Source organism: Panthera leo, chromosome A3 (genome assembly GCF_018350215.1).
Source record: "Panthera leo isolate Ple1 chromosome A3, P.leo_Ple1_pat1.1, whole genome shotgun sequence".
In the NCBI taxonomy this organism is placed as follows: Eukaryota; Metazoa; Chordata; class Mammalia; order Carnivora; family Felidae; genus Panthera; species Panthera leo.
The window spans coordinates 11,080,683-11,100,330 of NC_056681.1; the positions used below are offsets into that span (position 1 = coordinate 11,080,683).

At 56.9% G+C, this 19,648-nt stretch overlaps 1 protein-coding gene across 3 annotated transcripts in view; it reads right to left on the reverse strand.

Moving 5' to 3' along the window:
* The window catches only part of BCAS4 (breast carcinoma amplified sequence 4), a 60,565-nt gene that overhangs the window by 6,808 nt on the left and 34,109 nt on the right, over positions 1–19,648 (reverse strand). Inside the window, exon 5 of one of the 3 annotated variants that reach the window (XM_042930675.1) lies at positions 17,854–17,975. The exons of 1 other annotated variant lie outside the window; for it this stretch is intronic. In XM_042930675.1, the coding sequence (XP_042786609.1) occupies positions 17,854–17,975 (122 nt within the window). Of the gene's footprint in view, positions 1–17,853; positions 17,979–19,648 lie in introns of all 3 variants that reach the window. One more of the 3 variants, XM_042930674.1, reaches the window with a different exon arrangement.

Here is a 19,648-nt window from a genome sequence, read left to right on the forward strand (position 1 = left end):
CAAAATACTTAACCCATATTCCTCAAAACCGTCAAGGTCATCAAAACCAAGGAAAGTCGGAGAAGGTGTCATAGACCAGAGGCAGCTGAGGAGGCAAGGTGACTAAATAGAGTACGGTTTGTGTCTTGGATGCCATCCTGGGACAGAAAAGGACACCAGGGAAAAACTAGCAGAATCTGAATAAACCGTGCAGCTTACTTATTAGCAAGCAATCCATTGACGTCGGTCCCCTGACTGTGACTGCACCACAGTAAAATAAGATATTAACAATGAGGGAAACCGGGTGAGGGGTACATGGGAACTCTCTGTGTTATCACAGAAACCTGTCTCTAATTCTAAAATTATAGAACGTATTTGGGGGCTGGGGAGAAGCAACGGACAGAAGAAACAGCCCTATCTGCACAGACCAAGCCCCCGGCCTCTCCACAACCACAGCGACCTGGTGTTGAGCACTTTCTGGGCACCCAGCCCATGATGGGCCCTATGGATTCACAGCCTGTCTGTTCTCGCAGCTGCCGACAGAGGCAGGTATCCCTAATTCCATTTTGCAGAAGAGGAAGCTGAGGGCCAGAGAGGTACTTGCCCAAATATTCAGCTGGGAACTGGCAGAGAAGGATTTGAATCCAGGACCCCCCAGCCCCAGCACGGAGCCAGGACAACAGAAAGTCCCGGGACTGAGTGGGGCTGGGGGATGAGCTCTGAGTGCAGGACTCAGGAGGTCCCTTTATCACCTGCTTCCCAACCTTAGCAACTTCAGGAACCGCCCCCACGCCCCCGGCTTCAACGTACTCGGAGATCGCAAACCGGTGGCCTTTGCTTAGCATCTGGCCCGCAGACACGGCCGGTTTGGCTCGTGCGAATTTGAAAACGAGTTAGCTGCCAACAGGGAAGAGCTGGGATGTTTCAAATAAATACTGAGTTCCTATTTCTCTTGAAGGGAGCGATCTGGCCACTCTGAGCGCGCATTCCTGTGGGGTGCTGTGGGCTGGCCCCTGCAGACAGGGCATGTGCTGTCCGGTTCGCCACCGCCCCCACCCGGCCTGACTCACTGGTCCGCAGGACCTGCCGAGCCCCGGGGGGCATCTGAGCCGGCAGGGGCTCCAAGCTCACGGCACATCACTGAGACACAGGGCTGTCGAGGACCTGGATGGAGAAGGTGTCGCTTCCAGTCCCTTGCTCTGGGCCCCACGGGCTGGGGACCTCCAGCGGCCGCTGCCCTTCCCACCGTCTCCCAGGGAGCTCGCGGAAGCCCTTGAGGCCGGCACTGCGACGGTGCCCGTCCTGTGGAGCAAAGAGCAGGCTTGGAGAGAAGGTAGGTCACACATCCAGGGTCACACAGACGGTGAAAGGCCAAGCTGGGAATCAGAGCGGGCTCCCCTGGGCTGTGGGCACTGCCCCCTGCCACAGCCAGCCCACAGGACGGTCCCCCTTGGTCCCAGCCTCCCTCCTCCGTCCTGGCCTGGGGCCTTCTGTACGTCAGGCCACGCCTGGCTACTCTGCCTGCAATGTTCCACGTTTGCTCCAGGGCCCCCAGTCTTCCAGAAGGCTCTGACAGCTGTGAGCAGAGCTCCACCCACTTCTCTGCAAGCAGCCCCTGCGTGTCCAATCCCGTCTGCAGCGCTGGACTGGCAGAGCCCTCCCACCCAGCTGGGCCACCAGCCCCAACCCCTGCCAGCCCAGTGACCCAGAGCGGCCGGTGGCTGCTGAGGCTCTGATGGCAGAGGAACAGGGCTGGAGGCTCCCGCGGCGCGCAGCCCCCGCCCAGAAGGACCCTCGCAGCAGGGACCAGCTGGTGAAATCTCGCTATAGGTGATGCTGACCCTGGGCAGCGGCTCTAGAAGGTTCGTGGCTCCCCCGTGGATTCTGCTTTTAGCTGGAGGAAAAGCGTTAACATGGAAACTAGCAGAGGAGGAGCCCCTAGACGTTCTGCCAAGATACCGGCTCCTAAATCCAAACTCACACACAGTCTGGGAGGGGAGACAGGACAGCCGGCGGGAGGAGTCATGTCACGGCCTCCTCCAGAACTAGACCGAACGGGGCGGGAGGCGGGGGTGCCCAGCCCCTGAGCCAGAGTCTGATCTCTCTGTCCCCGGGGCCAGGGCTCCGCTGTTGCCTGCTTGGCCCCTCCTCCCTCCGGCCGCTCCACCCTCGGAGCCCCTTTCGTGGAGCCCCGGCTCCCCCTCCACTTCATGGTTTGCATCAGAGTCGTCCTGTTTCGACACCGAGTCACTTGGCCTTCGCCGCTCATCATCACACAGCCACTGACAGAACTGTCCGATGACCATCCACTTACACGCGTGTTGTTAACTGAGCACCTGCTCCGCGTGGGTGTCGGAAGGCCCTTGCACGGAGGAGGAAACCGAGGCTTTCAGCGGTCGCGAGACTCACTGTGGGGCCCACCCACTGCCCAGACTGGACGCCCACATCCCACGGGTCCTCAATCCCTTCTGCTAATTCCTCCCAAACCCCTCTCCCCATCACCACTGGTGTCCTGTCTGTGCCACCTCTCAGGGGCCGCTCTGGCCCTTAACCCATTCTCCGCACGGCAGCCTGAGGGATTGTCTTAAGAAACAAATCCGATCCGGGGAGCCTGGCTGGCTCAGTCGGTGAAGCATCTGACCCTCGATTTTGGCTCAGGTCATGATCTCACGGTTCCTGAGATCGAGACCCACGTCGGGCTCCGTGCTGCTGGGGATTCTCCCTCTCTCCCTGCCCCTCCCCAGCTTGTGCCCTCTCTCTCTCTCTCAAAATAAACAAATAAAAATTTAAACATAAAGAATACATTAAAAAAAAAAAAAGAAACTTGATCCTCCAGTAGGTACCTTGTGATGGTGAGAATAAAGTGAGACTCCTCACTGCTGTCTTCAGGCCCTGCCACTAAGGTCACCAATGGGCCCAACCCAGACCCACAGGTGCGTCCCACTTGGCCTCCACTGTGCTGTCTCTTGCTCCTTTGGTCTGGTTGTGTTCCCAAGTTTTTGAATGAAATGCCTCTTCTCTTTAAAAGATGGATTTCAAGCTTCTTGTTTAAAAAAATGGAAAGCTAGGGGCTCCTGGGTGGCTCAGTCAGTTGAGCATCCGACTTCGACTCGGGTCGTGATCTCAAGGTTCGTGAGTTTGAGCCCCGCGTCGGGCTCTCTGCTGACCGCTCGGAGCCTGGAGCCGGCTTCGGATTCTGTGTCCCAATCTCTGCCCCTCCCCCACTCACATTCTGTGTCTCCCTCTCCTCCTGCCCCTCCCCTGCTCACAGGCATGCACGCTCTCTCAAAAATAAATGAACATTAAAAATGTTTAAATAAATAAATAAATATAATAAAGCACATCCGTGGCAGCATATGCAAAGCACTGAGGGAATAGCACAGATAAGAGCTACTAAATAATAATATCAACATCACCAGTCATAATAACAGCCACTGACCCTTATGTTATCTGAATTACTGCTCACGACAATCCTGTGCAGAGGCTGTAACTGTAAATCCCGCTACACAGATGTGGAAACTGAGACTCAGCAGGCTTAGGACCTCACTCAAGGCGTGACACTTGTAGGGGACAGACAGGGCCCAGCTCGTGGGCGTGCCATCCACATAGACACACAGGCCCGCACTTGCTCTGATGCTCTATCGCTGGCCTGAAATTCTTAATAAGCTGTGACAACGGGGCCTGCAGATGTTGTAGGATCTCTGGGCTCCCAGGGTCGGTTGTCTCCATGCCTCAGAAAGGTCACTCATGGAAGATATTTGCAGAGGACATATCAGATAAAGGGTTAGTATCCAAAACCTCTAAAGAACTTATCAAACTCGACACCCAAAACACAAATAATCCAGTGAAGAAATGGGCGAAAGACATGAATAGACATTTCTCCAAAGACATCCAGATGGCCAAGAGACACATGAAAAAATGCTCAACTTCACTCATCATCAGGGAAATACAGATCAAAACCACAATGAGATACCACCTCCCACCTGTCAGAATGGCTCACATGAACAACTCAGGCAACAACAGATGTTGGCGAGGATGCAGAGAAAGAGGATCTCTTTTGCACTGCTGGTGGGAATGCAAACTGGTGCAGCCGCTCTGGAAAACAGTATGGAGTTTCCTCAAAAAATTGAAAATGGAACTACCTACGACTCAGCAATTGCACTACTAGGCATTTATCCAAGGGATACAGGTATGCTGTTTCGAAGGGACACGTGCACCCCCATGTTTAAAATAGCACCATTCACAATAGCCAAAGTATGGAAAGAGCCCCAATGTCCATCGATGGGTGAATGGATAAAGAAGATGTGGTATATATATACCATGGAGTATTACTCGGCAATCAAAAAGAATGAAATCTTGCCATTTGCAACTACGTGGATGGAACTGGAGGGTATTATGCTAAGTGAAATTAGTCACTCAGAGAAAGACAAATATATGACTTCGCTCATATGTGGAACTTAAGATACAAAATAGATGAAAATAAGGGAAGGGAAGCAAAAAGAAAAACAAGGAGGGGAACAAACATAAGAGACTCTTAAATACAGAGAACAAACGGAGGGTTGCTGGAGGGGGCTGCGGGTGGGGGGATGGGCTAAATGGGAAAGGGGAACTAAGAAGGCCGCTTGCTGGGATGAGCACTGGGTGTTATATGTAGGGGAGAAATCACTGGAATCTACTCCTGAAATCATTATTGCCCTAGATGTTAACTAACTTGGATATAAATAGATAAATAAATAAATGCTAAAAAAAACAAGTCACTCGTGGATGGCTTCGTGGGCAGCATGAGGCCAGCACTCCTGGCTGAGAGGACATCGTGGGGCAAAGGGCACAGCAGGAGCAATGGTGGATTTGAGGGTGGACATCAGCGAATGGATTTGTCTGGAGCCAAGACTGACCCACTCCTGGCACAGAGCAAGGAAGGGAAGATCCTTCCCCGGCCCAGAGCGTCAAAGCAGCTTCCTGTTCCCAGGGGTCTGCTCAGCTTAGCAACCTCCTTGTCAAACAGATTCTCCACCGACCCACAGGAGGCACGGTTGTGTCCGGATTCCAGCCACTGGCGGGTGGCCCGCCTCCAGATGAGTGTCCGTGGCCTGAACCAACAGCTGGCTAAGGTTCCCCAGCTGGCTACTGTCATGTGGGAGCTATACATTTCTCACTCTGATGCCGGTTAGCAGTAGAACCCCGGGAGGTTCCATTGCCTGGCCTTGAAGGTGGCTGGCTCCACAAAAGAATGTTGAAAATAGCACCGGTTATAGCTCTGGGGAGCAGAAAGCAAACACAGCCTCAACTGACCATTTTGTCAGGGTCCCCAGTGTGGGCAGCTGTTCTCCATCAGATACACACGCCGTTCGGAGGTGTCCAGAACCAGCAGGTGCTAAGAAGCCGCCTACATGCCTGCCCCCCACCCCTGCCCGGGCTGGAGAAAGACTCCCCGGGGCTGAGCGGTCGCCTCCCGACAGCTGAAGGAATCTGCTTCAGAGGCAAGGCCCAGACTGTCACCTGTGCCCATTCTCCCCCATCCCAGACATCCAGGCAGCCTTGGGAGTCTCCTTTCAATCCACCCTTTCCTCAGACGCAAGTGCTCTCAGAGCTCTGGTCTGGGCCCGCCAACCCCTCCAGCGGGTGGCCCGGGCTGCGGCCACCACACTGATGTCACCCTGTCACTCGCCCTGGGAAGCCCTTTTACGGGAGCTCGCCTCCCGCCCTGTCCTGGTCTGATTAAGACATTTTATCCACTGGGCCCCCTGAGGGTGGCAATGGATGATCTCCAGGGTCTGGAAAAATAATACTTGAGAGTGAGAAAAAGAAGAAAAGCTCGAGATGAAGACAGCAGGGATGGGACAGAGCAGGAGGTAACGAGAGACGGGGTCGGAGACGCAGACAAAGGGAAAGACACAAGAGGGACAGACACACACAAATGGGAGAGAAAGAGCAAGAGAAAATGTGGAAACAAGAGGGGGGAGGGGACTGAGAAAAAGCAGAAATAGATGGAAAGGAGGAGGGGAACGTGTGGTGAATGGGGAGAGAGGGAGAACAGAGAGAATGAAGACGGACAGAGTGAGGGAGTAAGACAGAAAAGGAGAGGGAAGCACGGGGGCCGAGAGAAAAGGGAGGCATGTCAGGGGTGGGGACACTTTGGGGTCAAGGACCCGGAGGGGAGGGGATGGTGACAGGAGGGCACGAGCTGTTCCGTGCATTCAGGACCTCTCCAAACCCAAGCCAGGCTGCTGCACCAGATACACAAGAAACCCCCGCTCCGGGCCCCCACCTGCCAGCCCCATCCCTTTGTCAAAGAAATCATATTCTTCCCAAAGGACGGAGGCCATCTCGGGAGTCAGGTCAGTCTTTGTTGAAGGGACTCTATCTCACCTTAGGGGCAGCGCTTTGCCCTTTTCCCATTTTATTCAGGACCCCTGGAAACCCTGGTCTAAACCCTCAACAGGGGCCCAGCCCTCTGGCTGCAAAGAGAGAAAGGGGAGGAAGGGGGAGATGGTGAGTGAACCGCTTCTTCCACGCCCACCGCAGACACCCAGCCCCGAGGCAGCCTCACCCCAGCTGCAGGGACATCATCTGTCTCCAAGGGCTGGCCACATCCCTGCGCCCGGTACACTAAGATGCTTAATCGACTCGCGCTCGGTCATCGACCTAGATCCCCTCTGTCTCCTGGGGTGATCTCGTTCAGCTTCTGGCTCCATGCTGGACACCTCCAGCCCCGAACCCCACACTAGCATCTCCAACTAGGCCTCTGCCCTGCAAACACATCCAGACAAACTCTTGAGTCACGCAGCGACTTGGATGTATCTACAGAGAATAATGCTGAGCGAGAAGAGCCAATCCTGAAAGGTTACATGGTGTAGGGTTCCATTTCTAGAACATTTTTGAAATAGCAACATTTTAGAAACGGAGGGCAGAGTGGTAGCTGCTGGGGATTGAGCAGGGGTGGGATCCCGGCAAGATTGGAACTGTTCAGTGTGGACCCTAGTGGTGGAGACAGGAGGCTAACTAATATAAACGCGTAGAATTTATACAACTGTCTAGAACCTAAAACACCTGCAAATGAGGACAAGCAAAATGGGAGCCCTAAGACCAGCTGATTGCATCAATGTCAGTACCTGGTCATGATATTATTATACTAAAGTTTTGCAAAATGTTTCCACTGGGGGAAAAGGGGCTAAGCTTCCAAGAGATTTCTCTGTATTCATTCATTCATTCATTCATTCATTCATTCATTCTTCCTTCCTTCCTTCCTCCCTCCCTCCCTTCCTTTTTACACTTGATCTTAGCCAAAAGGCTGAGAAGCGATGCCCTTCCTTCCTTTCTATTGCTTATTTATTTTTGAGAGAGAGGAAGGGGCAGAGAGAGAAGGAAACACAGAATCTGAAGCAGGCTCCAGGCTCTGAGCTGTCAGCACAGAGCCGGATGCAGGGCTCGAACCCATGAACTGCGAGATCACGACCTGAGCCAAAGTTGGACACTTAACCAACTGCATCACTCAGGCACCCCCCCCCCATATTATTGCTTAACTGCGTGTAAATCTACAATTTTTGCAAAAAATTTCAATTAAATACCCTGCCCCGTGCACACACGAGGAATAGTCCCTGTTTCCCCAGCTCCACCCTGACCCGCCCTGGTCCAGGCCAACAGCATCTCTCCCTGGACCATCGCAGGCCAGATCCCGCCTCAAACCCTCCAGAGCTGAGTCCCAGCGCTGGCCCCACACCTGCTCCATCCACCCGCTTCACCTCCGACTTCCAACAGGCTGCCCACTCAGGTCTCGCTGCTCCCACAGCCGCCCAGGACCCCTGCGCACGCCCTTTCTACCTCCTTCGGCGAACCAGCCACCTCCCTGACCACATCCTACCCTCAGACACCCAGCTCCCTGTGCTTCTTCACTTTTCCATCTCCCCCGGGGCACACTAGACTGTCACCTGCCAGGTGGCAGGAATATTTTCTGTTCTCCATGGGTTCCAAGGATACAAAATAGCGAACAGCTCATCCAGGTCGGTGGGTAAGTATCGGTGGGTAAGTATTTGCTGAATGAACGAACAAATACGTGAATGTATGGATGATCAAAAGAACAGAGGGGAGGCCCATGGAGATTTGGCATCAAAGGAGTTAAGCCCGGCCCAGGGACTGGGGTCCTGGTGCAGCCAAGGAGGACTTACAGGGAATGTGGGGGAGGAAGAGGCCAGGGTGGACCTCAGCACAGAGGGGGGATGGGCGGGGCTGTCTTCAGGAGGAAGAGCCCAAGGTATGAGGGAAAGAAGCCCGGGAGAATACCTCGCAGGCTGACCATGCTGGCCACCCCCCAACTTGCTTTCGAGAAAACAAACAGTTTGGGTGGAGGCCGAGTTCACTTTCTGGGGCCTCCGGGGGACCTATGGGCCAAGCCTAAGGGGCTTCCTACCATCTAAGGGGCCCATTTCCTCCAAAGTGGCTCATGCTGCCTGGGGAGTGAGGGTGTGAGTGGAGGTGGGGGGGGGCACAAAGGGCTTTGGATCTGCACTGTGACATGCCCTCCGAAGCCCCACGTGGGGCTGCCAGCACTGAAAGCAGGTCCCTCCATCTAGCACAGGAAGCTGCCCATTCCTACATCTCTCAGACGGCAGTGGTCCCCCCTCCCTAGCTGTGTGATCTTAGCCAAGTTACTTAACCTCTCTGTGCCTCAGTTTTCTCACCTGGTGAACAGGACTAACGACAGTTTCTTACTTCAGGGGGTGTTACGCCCATAGAACTGCAAAGTGCTTAGAAAATACCAAGTGCTCACTGAATGCCGGCTAATTTCATTATTATTACGGCCCCCTGAATTCATATTCTTTTTAAACACCGTCAGTAGCTTACAAAGAGCCCAAGCGTACAATTTCGTAACTTTGCACTTTTAGCATTAAATGCATTTCAGTTTCAAAACACGAACGTTTAAACTAAATCACAGTTGTGGGAGCCAATTCTGGGCACTGCTTGATTCTTAATAACAAGGAGCCTCAAAAATTGTAAGTGCCGGGACATCCTCCAGCCACTATAAGGCATGGCTCCTATATCGACCGAGGCAGCTGGCTCAGAGAATACTCAGTGGACGCCCGCTGGCCAGTGACAAGTTGCAGGAGGCCACACCAGGCACAAATGCTCTGGCAGCCAGCCCCAGCAGCAGCCCCCGGCGTGGTCTCCCACTTCTCTCGAACCAGTGACTGATGCCATCCGAGCCGCTCCTTTCCCCCCACTCTCCCCCACACACACTCCTTGGGGTATCGCCCGAGGCCTCTGGAGCCTGGTCCACACCAGCTAAGAAGCTTCCAGACACAGGACGAGAAGAGCTGGTGCCAGGGCCACAGCGCCAAGATCCCCAACCCAGGTCCCGGCGGGCACCTCCCCTCCGGTGCTCAACGATGTCCGGCCTGGAACGAGCTCCCTCCCTGCTCCGGCTCCTCATCGCGTTCGAAGGCCGGAATTACCCCTCTGCCTGAGGCTCCCGGTTAATTATTAGGACTCTCCAAGTAACGGGAACTTTGGCCTTGACTTTAGGTCTGGCCGCATCACTAGGTGCAATGGCATCAGCCAGAACAGGCACCTGGATGAATTTACTGCTTAATGGGACGTGCTTTATTCTCCCTCGAAGAAAGCGGGCCGTGAACAGAGCCAAGTTCAAGAGCCTCCCGGGCTCCTTAGGCATCAAAGGGGTCACGCTTCCTCCAGAAGCCCCAACCCCGGCTGCGGGCGTCACACAGGTGCCTGTGCTAACGAAGGGCTGCCCTGCACGCGTCACGTCCCTCAGAACCTGCCCGCCCTCTGCCAGCCGGGCCTCGGCCACGGCCACGCCACTCCCCTGACCTCTCTCTCCTTTCCGGTCACGTGCCGGAGCCGGAGGCACGCAGCCCTCCTCAGATCCACCTGCTAAGAGCACCTGCCTGGGAGCTCTACTTTCTGGGGAGACTGTGGGGCTCAGTTCACAGCTGTTATTACCGACGGCTCCCCCTGCACCACTGCAGGACTCCCCCTGGGTGTGCCTATGTCCCCAAGAACGGCAGGGGACGTCCGCGGTGCAGCCCAGCCAGCGGACGCAGAAGCAGATTCAGACCTCGTGGTCCCTCCGCTCCGCACCTCTCTCCATCTGAGGAGGGTGGGGTCCTGGGGAGACCCCTGGGTGGGGGAAGAGGTGACAGGGAATGGGGGCAGGGGGCATGGTGAGGCGTTGTGCCTTGTGTGCGAGCCAAGGAGAGACGCAGGAGACAGAGGCACAGAGACGCATGGAGAGAGGCAAGCAGAGAGACGAACAATTCGGAGAGGGGGGTCCAGATGGACACAGAGCCTGACGGGCTGACATCTCCACGTGGCAGCCAGTACGGCCCCCAGTGTGTTGAAAGGGGTGGGGACTCAGAGGGGGGACCCCAGATGCCCCCGGTGCCTGTGTCCCCCGATGGCCCAGCCTCACCTGGGACGTGTCCTCGGGCAAGACCTGTGCCCGGGAGTCCCGCTCCGAGCCGCCACCTCGGCCAGGCCGGGGGTGGTCCTGGCACGAGCAGGGGGAGGCTGGCCCAGGTGGGACAGGGGCCCCGGGGCAGAGCGAGCTGCCCCATTCAACTCCCGCTGGTGGGACGGGCAGCGGCTCCGCACAAGCTCGTGGGGGTGCGGGCGGGACCCTCGGCCGCTCCAAGGGAAGTTTCTACAAAACGGATCCCCACAGCGCACGCTCAGAGCAGCTGCCGAGTGCCGCCCACGAATCCCGATCTCCGGGGGCAGCAGGCCGCCCCGAACGCGCTCCAGACAGCTGCGGCCCCCCGGGCTGCTCTCTTCCCTGACCACGGGCAAGCGACCTCACCTCTCCCCGCCCCAGCGGCCCTTCTCCAACACGGGCCAGTGATGGCAGCCCGCCTGCCCACGGCAAGCAGGAACTGAGGAAACGAGTACCGAGTTCAGTCCAGGGCACCCAGCACGGGTCCCGCCGTGCAGAAAGTCCTCAGGAAACCCGGCTCCTCCTCCAGTGATAGAAGTCAGTGCTCACGTCACAGTCGGTGCCTGACACGAGTTTGCCAAGGGCGGAGGGAATCCCGCACGCTGATTCCACGGGGTTCGAGCACCGCTACCCCACTTCACAGACGGGAAAGTTGAGACCCCGTTCCAAGGCCACGGGGCTAGTAAGCGACTCCATCAAGGCACAAACCCGGGGCTCTTGGGCTCTAGAACCCATGTTTTCATGTGTTTTTAAACGTTTGGGAATTGTCCGTATTTATAGGAGACACGCAAAGGCAAAGGCAATGATGTGTCCCACACACGATCATCGGTTCTGAGGACGGTCGTTCATCTGGGCCAGTGGTTCCTAACCCAGGGCAATTTTGCATCCAGGGACTTTTGTAATTTCTGGACTTTAATGATGGTCCTGACTGGAGGCATCTGGTGGGCAGAGACCAGGGACCAGATACCATCGTATGATGCACAGGACCGTCCGGCTGCAAAGAACGATCTGGCCCCACGTGTCAGTAGTGCTAAGGTTGTGAAACCCTGATCTGAACCCATGCTCTCAACTACCCCCTCCAAGAACCACGGGAGTTTGGTCTACACTCTGGGGGGGCGGGGGGATGGGAACTGGGAAGGCAGAATCTATGAAGGGTTACCTGGAGGGGGACAGTCCGACTCCTTCAGTAAACAGGCTCGGACCCCACCCCTGGCCAGGCTTGTGGAGGCCTGTGGGCCAATAGGTCCCCCGAGATTTCTTTGGAGTCTCAGATTTATTTCCAAAATCAATTGATTTCACATAAGTCTTTACTCCCAACCTCTCTTTTTAAAAAAAGACCAAGGTCAGGCCACTCTGAGCCTCTGTTCCTGGCTGGAGTTGAGGGCGCCTGCCTCCTCAGTTGGCCGTCTCTGCCCGGCCCCAGAGCCTCACTTGGGGCAACCTGATTCCAGTGTTTGGATTTTGACCCTTGGAGCACGAAGAACATGGGGTCGAATTCAAATGAACCAACCCCTGGCTAAGTCGAGACATTCTAGCTTTCTTAAGCCTCAGTTTCCTCATCTGTCAAGGGGAAACGGTAACAGTACGTATGAACAGGTGAGCCCAGCCAGGGCAGGTAAAGTGCTAGCTTTTGCTGGTCCAATGAAGAGCCCAGAGGGCTCGGGCTGCTACTAAGTCAAAGACAAGACAGTCCCCCAGCCCTGAGAAACTCTCAGTCTTGGGGAAGAGAAACTCTCAGTCTCGGGGAAACAACACGAAAAAACACAGCACCCCAAGGTGCTGTGCCAACAGGAGAACAGACAAGGGAAGTTCAGAGGAACGTTGCCTGGGGGCATTCAGGCAGCTTCCCAGAGGTGGTAACATTCAACATGGCCTTGAGCAATGAATAAACATTATCAGGCAGGGTACAGGAAGGGTATTCTAGGCAGGGGACCAGCATATGCAAAGGGCACAGCATCCACCAGCCGATGGGGACGATGGGGACGCTGCGGTCACAGGGATGCTGCGGTCACAGGGATGCGGGGAGTGGATGCCAAAGTTGGTGGCTGTGTTGCTGGGGAGGGGGGACTGTGTCCCACCGACCACGGAGAAGTTGGAATGCTCCCACATAGGCTTCAGCAAACAGTCCCCCCGAAACAGAAGCCCCTTCTTGTTGAAAGGAACTTTCTTGGTCAACTTCAAAATCTCAACAAGAATGCAATGCTTAAAAAAAAAACAAAAAAAAAAACGGGTTCGAAAACCAGCCTGCTCAGAGCCCTCTGTCCCTCCCCAGCACACAGGCCAGTGTGTAACTCACAGGGCCAGTTTGGTGTGGTGGGGGGGGGGGGTGAGCAGGGGGGCTGGGGACCAAGCGCCACTCAGCCCTCCACTGTTGCGTTAATATTTGCCAACTGCTCATGTTGTGTTTCTACCGAAAGGGATGAAGGGCAGAAGGAGAAGAAGAAGCCAGTTCGGGGCCCCGGAGAAGGAGCCTTGGAATCTCCTCTGCCTCCTTTGTGTTGGTGCCTGGCTCGGCCTCCACCGCCAGATAAAGCCCCAGCCAAGCCTTGCCTCCTTCCGGGAGTCACCCCTCCAGGGGGATTGGGCAGAGGGAGGGGGAGGTGCCCCAGCCAGGCAGAGCCTCCCTCCCTCTACAGGCCTGGGTGGGGAGGGAGCTGGGGGGTGGTGCATAGGGTGAGCGGGGAGGGGAGGAGACACCGAGCCTGGCACTGCTGACTCCTACAGGCCAGCCTGGGCAGGGCTGCTCCGCCCACAATCTCCATTACCTTCTTGAAAGTCCCAGAGGCGGCCCCAAGCTGCAGGGGAGCTGCAGGGGAGAGGGGCAGGACAGGACACTCTTCCGAGGGCTCTCCGCTGCCTGGAGACGGCCTCCAGAGAAATCTGGGGAGGCCGTCAGGGCCACGGAAGCCTTACGAGCACCCACTGATTCATATTTACTGAACACCTACTATGTGCTCCACCTGGGTTGGAAGACCAAACGCCCAGAGGCAGGTGCTGAGTGTGGGCAACTCCGGCCGACGACGGTCGTGTGGCAGGAACGCTTCCCAGGAGCCCAGACCTCTGCTTTCTCAAGAGAAAAAAAGTACAGATCCTTATGTGAAATTAGTTTTTTAAATGCTGGCAACTGCAGGGCGCCTGGGGGGCTCCGTCGGTTAAGCGTCTGACTCTTGGTTTCAGCTCAGGTCATGATTTCGAGGTTCATGAGTTCGAACCCTACTCCGGGCTCCGTGCTGCCAGTGCAGATCCTGCTTCAGATTCTGTCTCCCTCTCTGTACCTCCCCCACTCGCTCTCTATCGCTCTCAAAAACATAAATAAATACACTTAAAAAAAAAAAAAAAGGCTGGCAACTAATTCCAACTGAATACACACGCACACAGACACGCACACCCCAAGTGGGGCGAAGACCCTCCGTGGGTAGGGCACATTTGACCTAAGGACCTTCAGTGTGCAACCATGACCATTGAGGCTGAGGTCTGCGCCCTTAGCAGGAGCACAGAGCAAGGGGAGAGACGCGCTGAACAAGGTCAAAGCTGGATTAGATCCTTGCTTTACCACTTACGCTCCGTGACCCTGGGCAAGTAAATAGACCCCTCTGAACCTCCAGTCCCTTCCCCACGAACCAGAATAACAACAGCCACCTCCAGGCTTGTTATGGGGAAGCCGCGACAAGGCACAGAAAGCCCTTCGTATACGTGCTCAATAGAACCGTGATCGTTGGAACGAGAGCGGACACGCCACTACGAAAAGGCTGAAGGGTCCCTGCAGGGGCTGGTGCAAAGAGGCAAAGAGGATGCCTCCTCGCTCTTCCCTGCTGCCAGAAGCCCCTGGAGAGGTGACGTCTGTGGGGTACAGGCCATCAGCCTAAAACCCAGAGCTGGGAGCATGCAGGGCACAACTCAACAGCTGCGGCACGTTTCCCCCCAGCGCTCAACACTTACAAGAATGACTTACTGACTTTTTGACGTCAGAAGGTTCATGTAAGACTCTCGACGGCCACCTTTCTCTGAAATAGGAACATCTGGCCACGGTCGGCCACCACTTCGTTCCCGTGCAGGGAGCTGCGGACGTTCTCTCCTGCTTTAGAGGAGGCCCGGGCTCTGCCATGTGCCTCCCTTCCCACCCTTCCTTACTGGCCCACACCCGGCAGACACGCTCCTTTACACTACTGGCTTGCCCGGCGGGCATCTGTCGGGTGAAGAGGTGGGCCGGGCAGGCTAGGCCGGGCCAGGCCGCAATCTAACCGGGCAGCCCGGCTCTGTGTGGGCGTCAGGCCCCAAGCGGTTCTGCCATTAGCCCAAGAGATTTCCTTGGAAAGCATCGCACTCTTATCCATCGGAAACTTAATCAGAATGACGCCTCGTGAGCAAGATGTTTCGGCTCGGCAGAAAACCAAACAAACAAATGAGTGAGGCGGTTCTGTGCCTCCGGGCACAGGCGCAGAAGAGCGAGGCCCGGTGCGGTCAGCAGAACACCAGGGGTGGCCACTGGGCCCCGTGCGACCGGGCCTGGGCCAAGGGGACAACAGCGACACCCGACATGGTCTCCCTTGCCCTTCGGAGGCCCGAGCCCCCCCTGGCTCCAGTTCCACCTCACGCTTCCATTTCCACACACGCCGAGAAAGATCTCCGGATGTGAAGGGCCCTGGGTGCCGACCTGGGCTGACAGCCACGTCCTCGGGCGGGGTCTCTGGAACCCAGACACTCATCCAGGAGGCCTGGGTCCCCCACCTGGAGCCTCTGTTCTCTCTTCTGATTGTGGGGGAGGCAAAGATCGGGGCGCTCAGGGCACCACACGTGACGTTTCTAGGCTGAGGACGCTCCCCCTACCAACTGAAGCCGAGAGCTTGGAGGGCACCCTTCGCCCCACTCAATTCTCACATCCAGGTCTCAACAAGACAGTGCTGACCCTGGATGCCAGCCCTCGCTCAGGGCAGAGGAGGAGCCCTGGCAGTTCTCCGAGTGAAGCAGGCTTACCGTGACACTCCCCTGCTGTGAAGCCTTCCATGGCTCCCCATTGCCCTCAGAATAATGTTAAACTCCTCTGTGTGGCCTGAGACCCTGTCTAATCTGGCCCTGACCTCATGTCCCCCAACTCCCCGCTTTGTCCATTCAGCCGACCCACACCGCACTTCTGACCGCTGCTCGGCACTGCGTGTGGCCCCTTCCGAGGCCTTTGGGCCCACGGTGCCTTCTGCCAGGAGCACCCTTTCTCCTGTCTTCAGACTGACTTACTCCCCATCCAGGCCCCAGCCTACATGGCCCTTCCTCAGAGGCCATCCTTGACTCCCTCAGAGCAAGCCGGGGTCCTCTTTCGAGGCAACTATATACTGAATTTTCTTAGGATTTGGTCACTGTGATCTCTTCCCCCTAGACACAAGCATGCTGGGGGAAGAGATCACAGTGTTCTCTGAAGGCAAGAGGGGACAGAGTTAAGAAAGTGGGCTCGTATCCTGATGCCCAGCTGTGTAACCTTGGGTAAGTTACTTAGCCTCTCTGTGCCTTAGTTTGCTCGCCTGTACAATGGGGCTAAAAGCAGCACTCCGGCCTTGCGCGGCGTGGGGAGGTGGAGAATGGTGCACGCCGCTGCAGGGCCGGCTCTGTGTCACCATCCCCACGATACCTGCGCCCCCCTGGATGAGGAGGCGGTCTGTCCTGAATCGCTCCATTATTTATAGGCAGCGCTGGCTTTGCAGATCCGCCGATGCCCACAGAACCCTCCTTCGGACAGTCTTCCTCGTCCTTTCCATTCTCACTGCTTCGGTGGAGGCCCTCGTCCCTTCGCATCAAACCCAAACCAGCTTCCCAGCGAGCAGAGCTTTTGTGATCACGCCCGTGTCCGCGAACCAGCAGCTGAGCGGCCCGGGGCTTACAGCGACTCGCCCACGGACCCGTGGCCAAAAGATGCCAGAGATGGGGCTTAGCTACAGGGGAAGAGAGGCGCGATGCTCGCTTCAAATCCACAAGGCAGAATCTTGGAACGCTGTAAGAATCCACGTAAAGGTCTAATGGAAAACGTTCACGTAGCGCAGGATGAAGAGAAGGACCGTGGACCAGAGAAACACGTGCATTAGCATTAAAATCGGAGCACGGACCGTGTACGTTTTTGTACCGGGGCACGGAAGGCCCGGGGCACCAGTCAGCCCTCCCCTCAGTCTGTGGACGGACTGCCTGCCCCCCCCGCCCCGGCAGCTTGGGTCAGAGGTAAAAGGCCCGGGGTTCAGGGGCTCGTGATGGAGGTGGTACCCGCAGGCTGGCACGCCCGGGCGCCCTCAGCCAGGCCCGGCCGGGCCAGCAACAAGTCACACGGGCAGGGGGCAGGCCTAGGCCCCTGGTGCTGGGCACAGGGGTGGGGGGACTGTTTCCTGGCCCTGCTCCCGGCGCGCTGGGAGACCCCAGCCCGGCTGCCCTGCACCCTCGTCGGGCCTCCCCCCACACACGCAAACCGAGGAAGGAGAGAGAGGGAGGAGGGCAGGACGGAGGGCGGGTGGGGCTGGCCAAGTTAATAAAAACAAGGACCCGTTTTCTCTCCGTGCCCCCCTGCCCTCCCCAGGAATCCCACTCCAGCTAATGGAATGGCAGGAAGGGTGGGAAACACACCCCCAAAGGCCCCTGCCCAGCTCCAGGCTGAAAGCGGAGGGCCCTCCCTCCTGGGCCCCGTGGGGGGGGCCGCCATCCCTCCTTGACTCCGGAAGGGTCTTGGGGGGCAGTGATGGGTGCTGGGCTTTCAGGGGAGGGGTAGGAGGCTCACCCCACAGGGAAAGGACCCCTTGTCAGCATTTCCACGGGGCCAAGTGAGACCCAAATACCTCTGCCCCACTCTTCACTCCACGGGGCCCTCGGGGACCCTCAGAGCCGTGAGGCGGGCGGGTGAGGGCGGGAGGTGGAATTGGGGGCTGGCGGGGGCTGGGGAGGAGGGAGGCCTCTTGTAGGCTCACTGAGGGAAGTGTGCACCTGAGGCAGACACTGAGGGGAACGGGCTTAAGCCCAGCTGAGTGGCTTTGGGGGAACCCATCCTGACGCTCTGGGAGAACCCCCACCCCCCAGATGGAGGTTCCAGCGGCAGAGCGGGGCACAGAAAGGGCGCGGGGCCAAGTGGCGACCCAATGGGCCCAGGCCTCACAGATCTGAATCCCAGCTTCACCACCTTCCGGGTGAACAAGCAATTCGACTCTTTGGTGCCTCGGTTTCCTCATCTGCAAAATAGGGACGATGACCCGACCACGTCACAGGGCGGGATGTCTGGTGCCCGCCGAGTCAGGGCTCCAGCGTGAGTTGCAACGACCATTGTTCTAGAAGGACTCCTCCAGCTCATACCCTGGGTGCAGGTGCACGTACGCACACGTGTGCACACCCTCGCCTGCACCACCTGCCCCAGACAAAGCCCTCCTGGGGCCAAGATTGATATGCTGGCTTGCTGAATGACTCACCACGGCTGGCTGGGATGCACTTCCTGGAACAGGTCACCACAGGCAGGCCTGGGGCCCCCCCGAGTCTGGTAGAGATGAGAGGGTGCAGGTTCCGGCATGCCCAGCCACACCCAGGTGGGATCCTGCTGCGGGAGGGGGCAGGGGAACCCCAGTTTCAGGGGCCTGCAGGCCTGAGCTCCAACCCCAGCACTGAACTCAGACGCACGACTCACCATCTCTGAGACCCGGTCTCTGCCTCTAAATGGGGACGCTAGTGCCGACCACACGGGGACAACTGCAGAGCACAGAGAAAGACTGCAAAGTGCAAAGACCAAGGGCCCGACAGGTCCCACTGTTAGGATACTTGCTGGGGGCCAGGGGCAGCCACGGTCCTCTGATCTTCCTCCCCCGATGTGCTTCTAAGCCCTCAGTGGGCAGAGCACTGGGTGCTCTGGAGGTTCCTGGGGGCGACTGGGGGTTCCTGTTTACCCGGGAACGGTCATCATATCTCAAGGGAGAGGACAAAAAAAACAAAAACAAAAACAAAAAACAAAGAGCTCCTGACTTCATCATTGTTGGAAAGCAGAAAGATAGCATTTCTCTGGAGATGGGGCAACCCTGGAGGGCTTCTGAGAAGAGGTGGCATTAACTTAGCCTCTGAAGGATCAACAGGAGTTCCTAGACCATGAGACAGGTGAGGCCATTGTCTAGCTGTTACTGGCCTTGGGCAAGGCACTCACGTGGAAGCACATGCCTCGGGCAGGTGTAAAAGAAGACGGAGCAGTGGGGTCCTGGCAGGGACTAGACAGCGAAGCCCAGCCAGGCACCCCAAGGCACACTGTTCAAATAACACTGCCTGGCCAAATAGAACGAGTTCACCTGCTCCATTCTGTCCGTGGGCGATAAGACCGCAACCCCTGAAACCTACCAAGTCTCCATCCCCCTCCCTATCAAATCGGAATAACGCTGATGCCCAGGGCGCACACGACGTTTGGGAAAGGTAAATGAATCAGCGTGTACGAAATGCCCAGTGCAGCGCCTGGCACGCAGTAAACACAGTGGAAATACGCAGGCAGGCAGCAGACAGAGGCGTGGGAGGGAGGGGGGCTTCCCGGGCAGACCCAAGGAACAGTGAGAAACCCCTGGGGGGGCAGGACAGGGTGGCTGGCTGAGCTGTGAAGGGCGAGGCCTCAGAGAGGGGCCAACCAGGGTCCACCCCAGCCTCGTCACACCAGGTCGTGTGGCCCTGGGCGAGTCCCTTCACCCCACTGAGCCTCATCCTTCCCATCTGTAGATTGGGGGTGGTATAAAGGTCCCTCCTCCAAAGCCTGGCATGGGAATGAGATGCCACATAACCCAGCACACAAAGCACTTCGAACAGACCCGGCAGAAACCGTCGCTGCAATTATCGAACTCGGGGCGTTCTCAAACTAGAGGTGGGGTTTCTCAAACTAGAGAATCTCCTGCCGTGGTGGGGGTGGGGGGGGAAGCGGGGCTGTCCTGCACACTGTAGGGTGTTCAGCGGCATCCCTGGTGCCTAATCACCAGATGCCAACAGCACCCTTCACATCTAGTCACAACCAAAATGTCTCCGGACGTTGTCCCGTGTCCCCTGGACCGGGTGACCAGCAGATAAGTTGAGAAGACGGCTGTGTTTTAAACACTGAAGGTCTCCACTGCAGGATCAGTCTGGCCTCAGTTTTTCCATCAGCAAAAGGGATACAATGATCCCTCCTTTGGGGTCGTAGGGAGGATTCCGGGAAAGCAGAGATGTGGAGAGGAGAGGCCTCTGTAAGTCACAAAGGGCCACATGCAG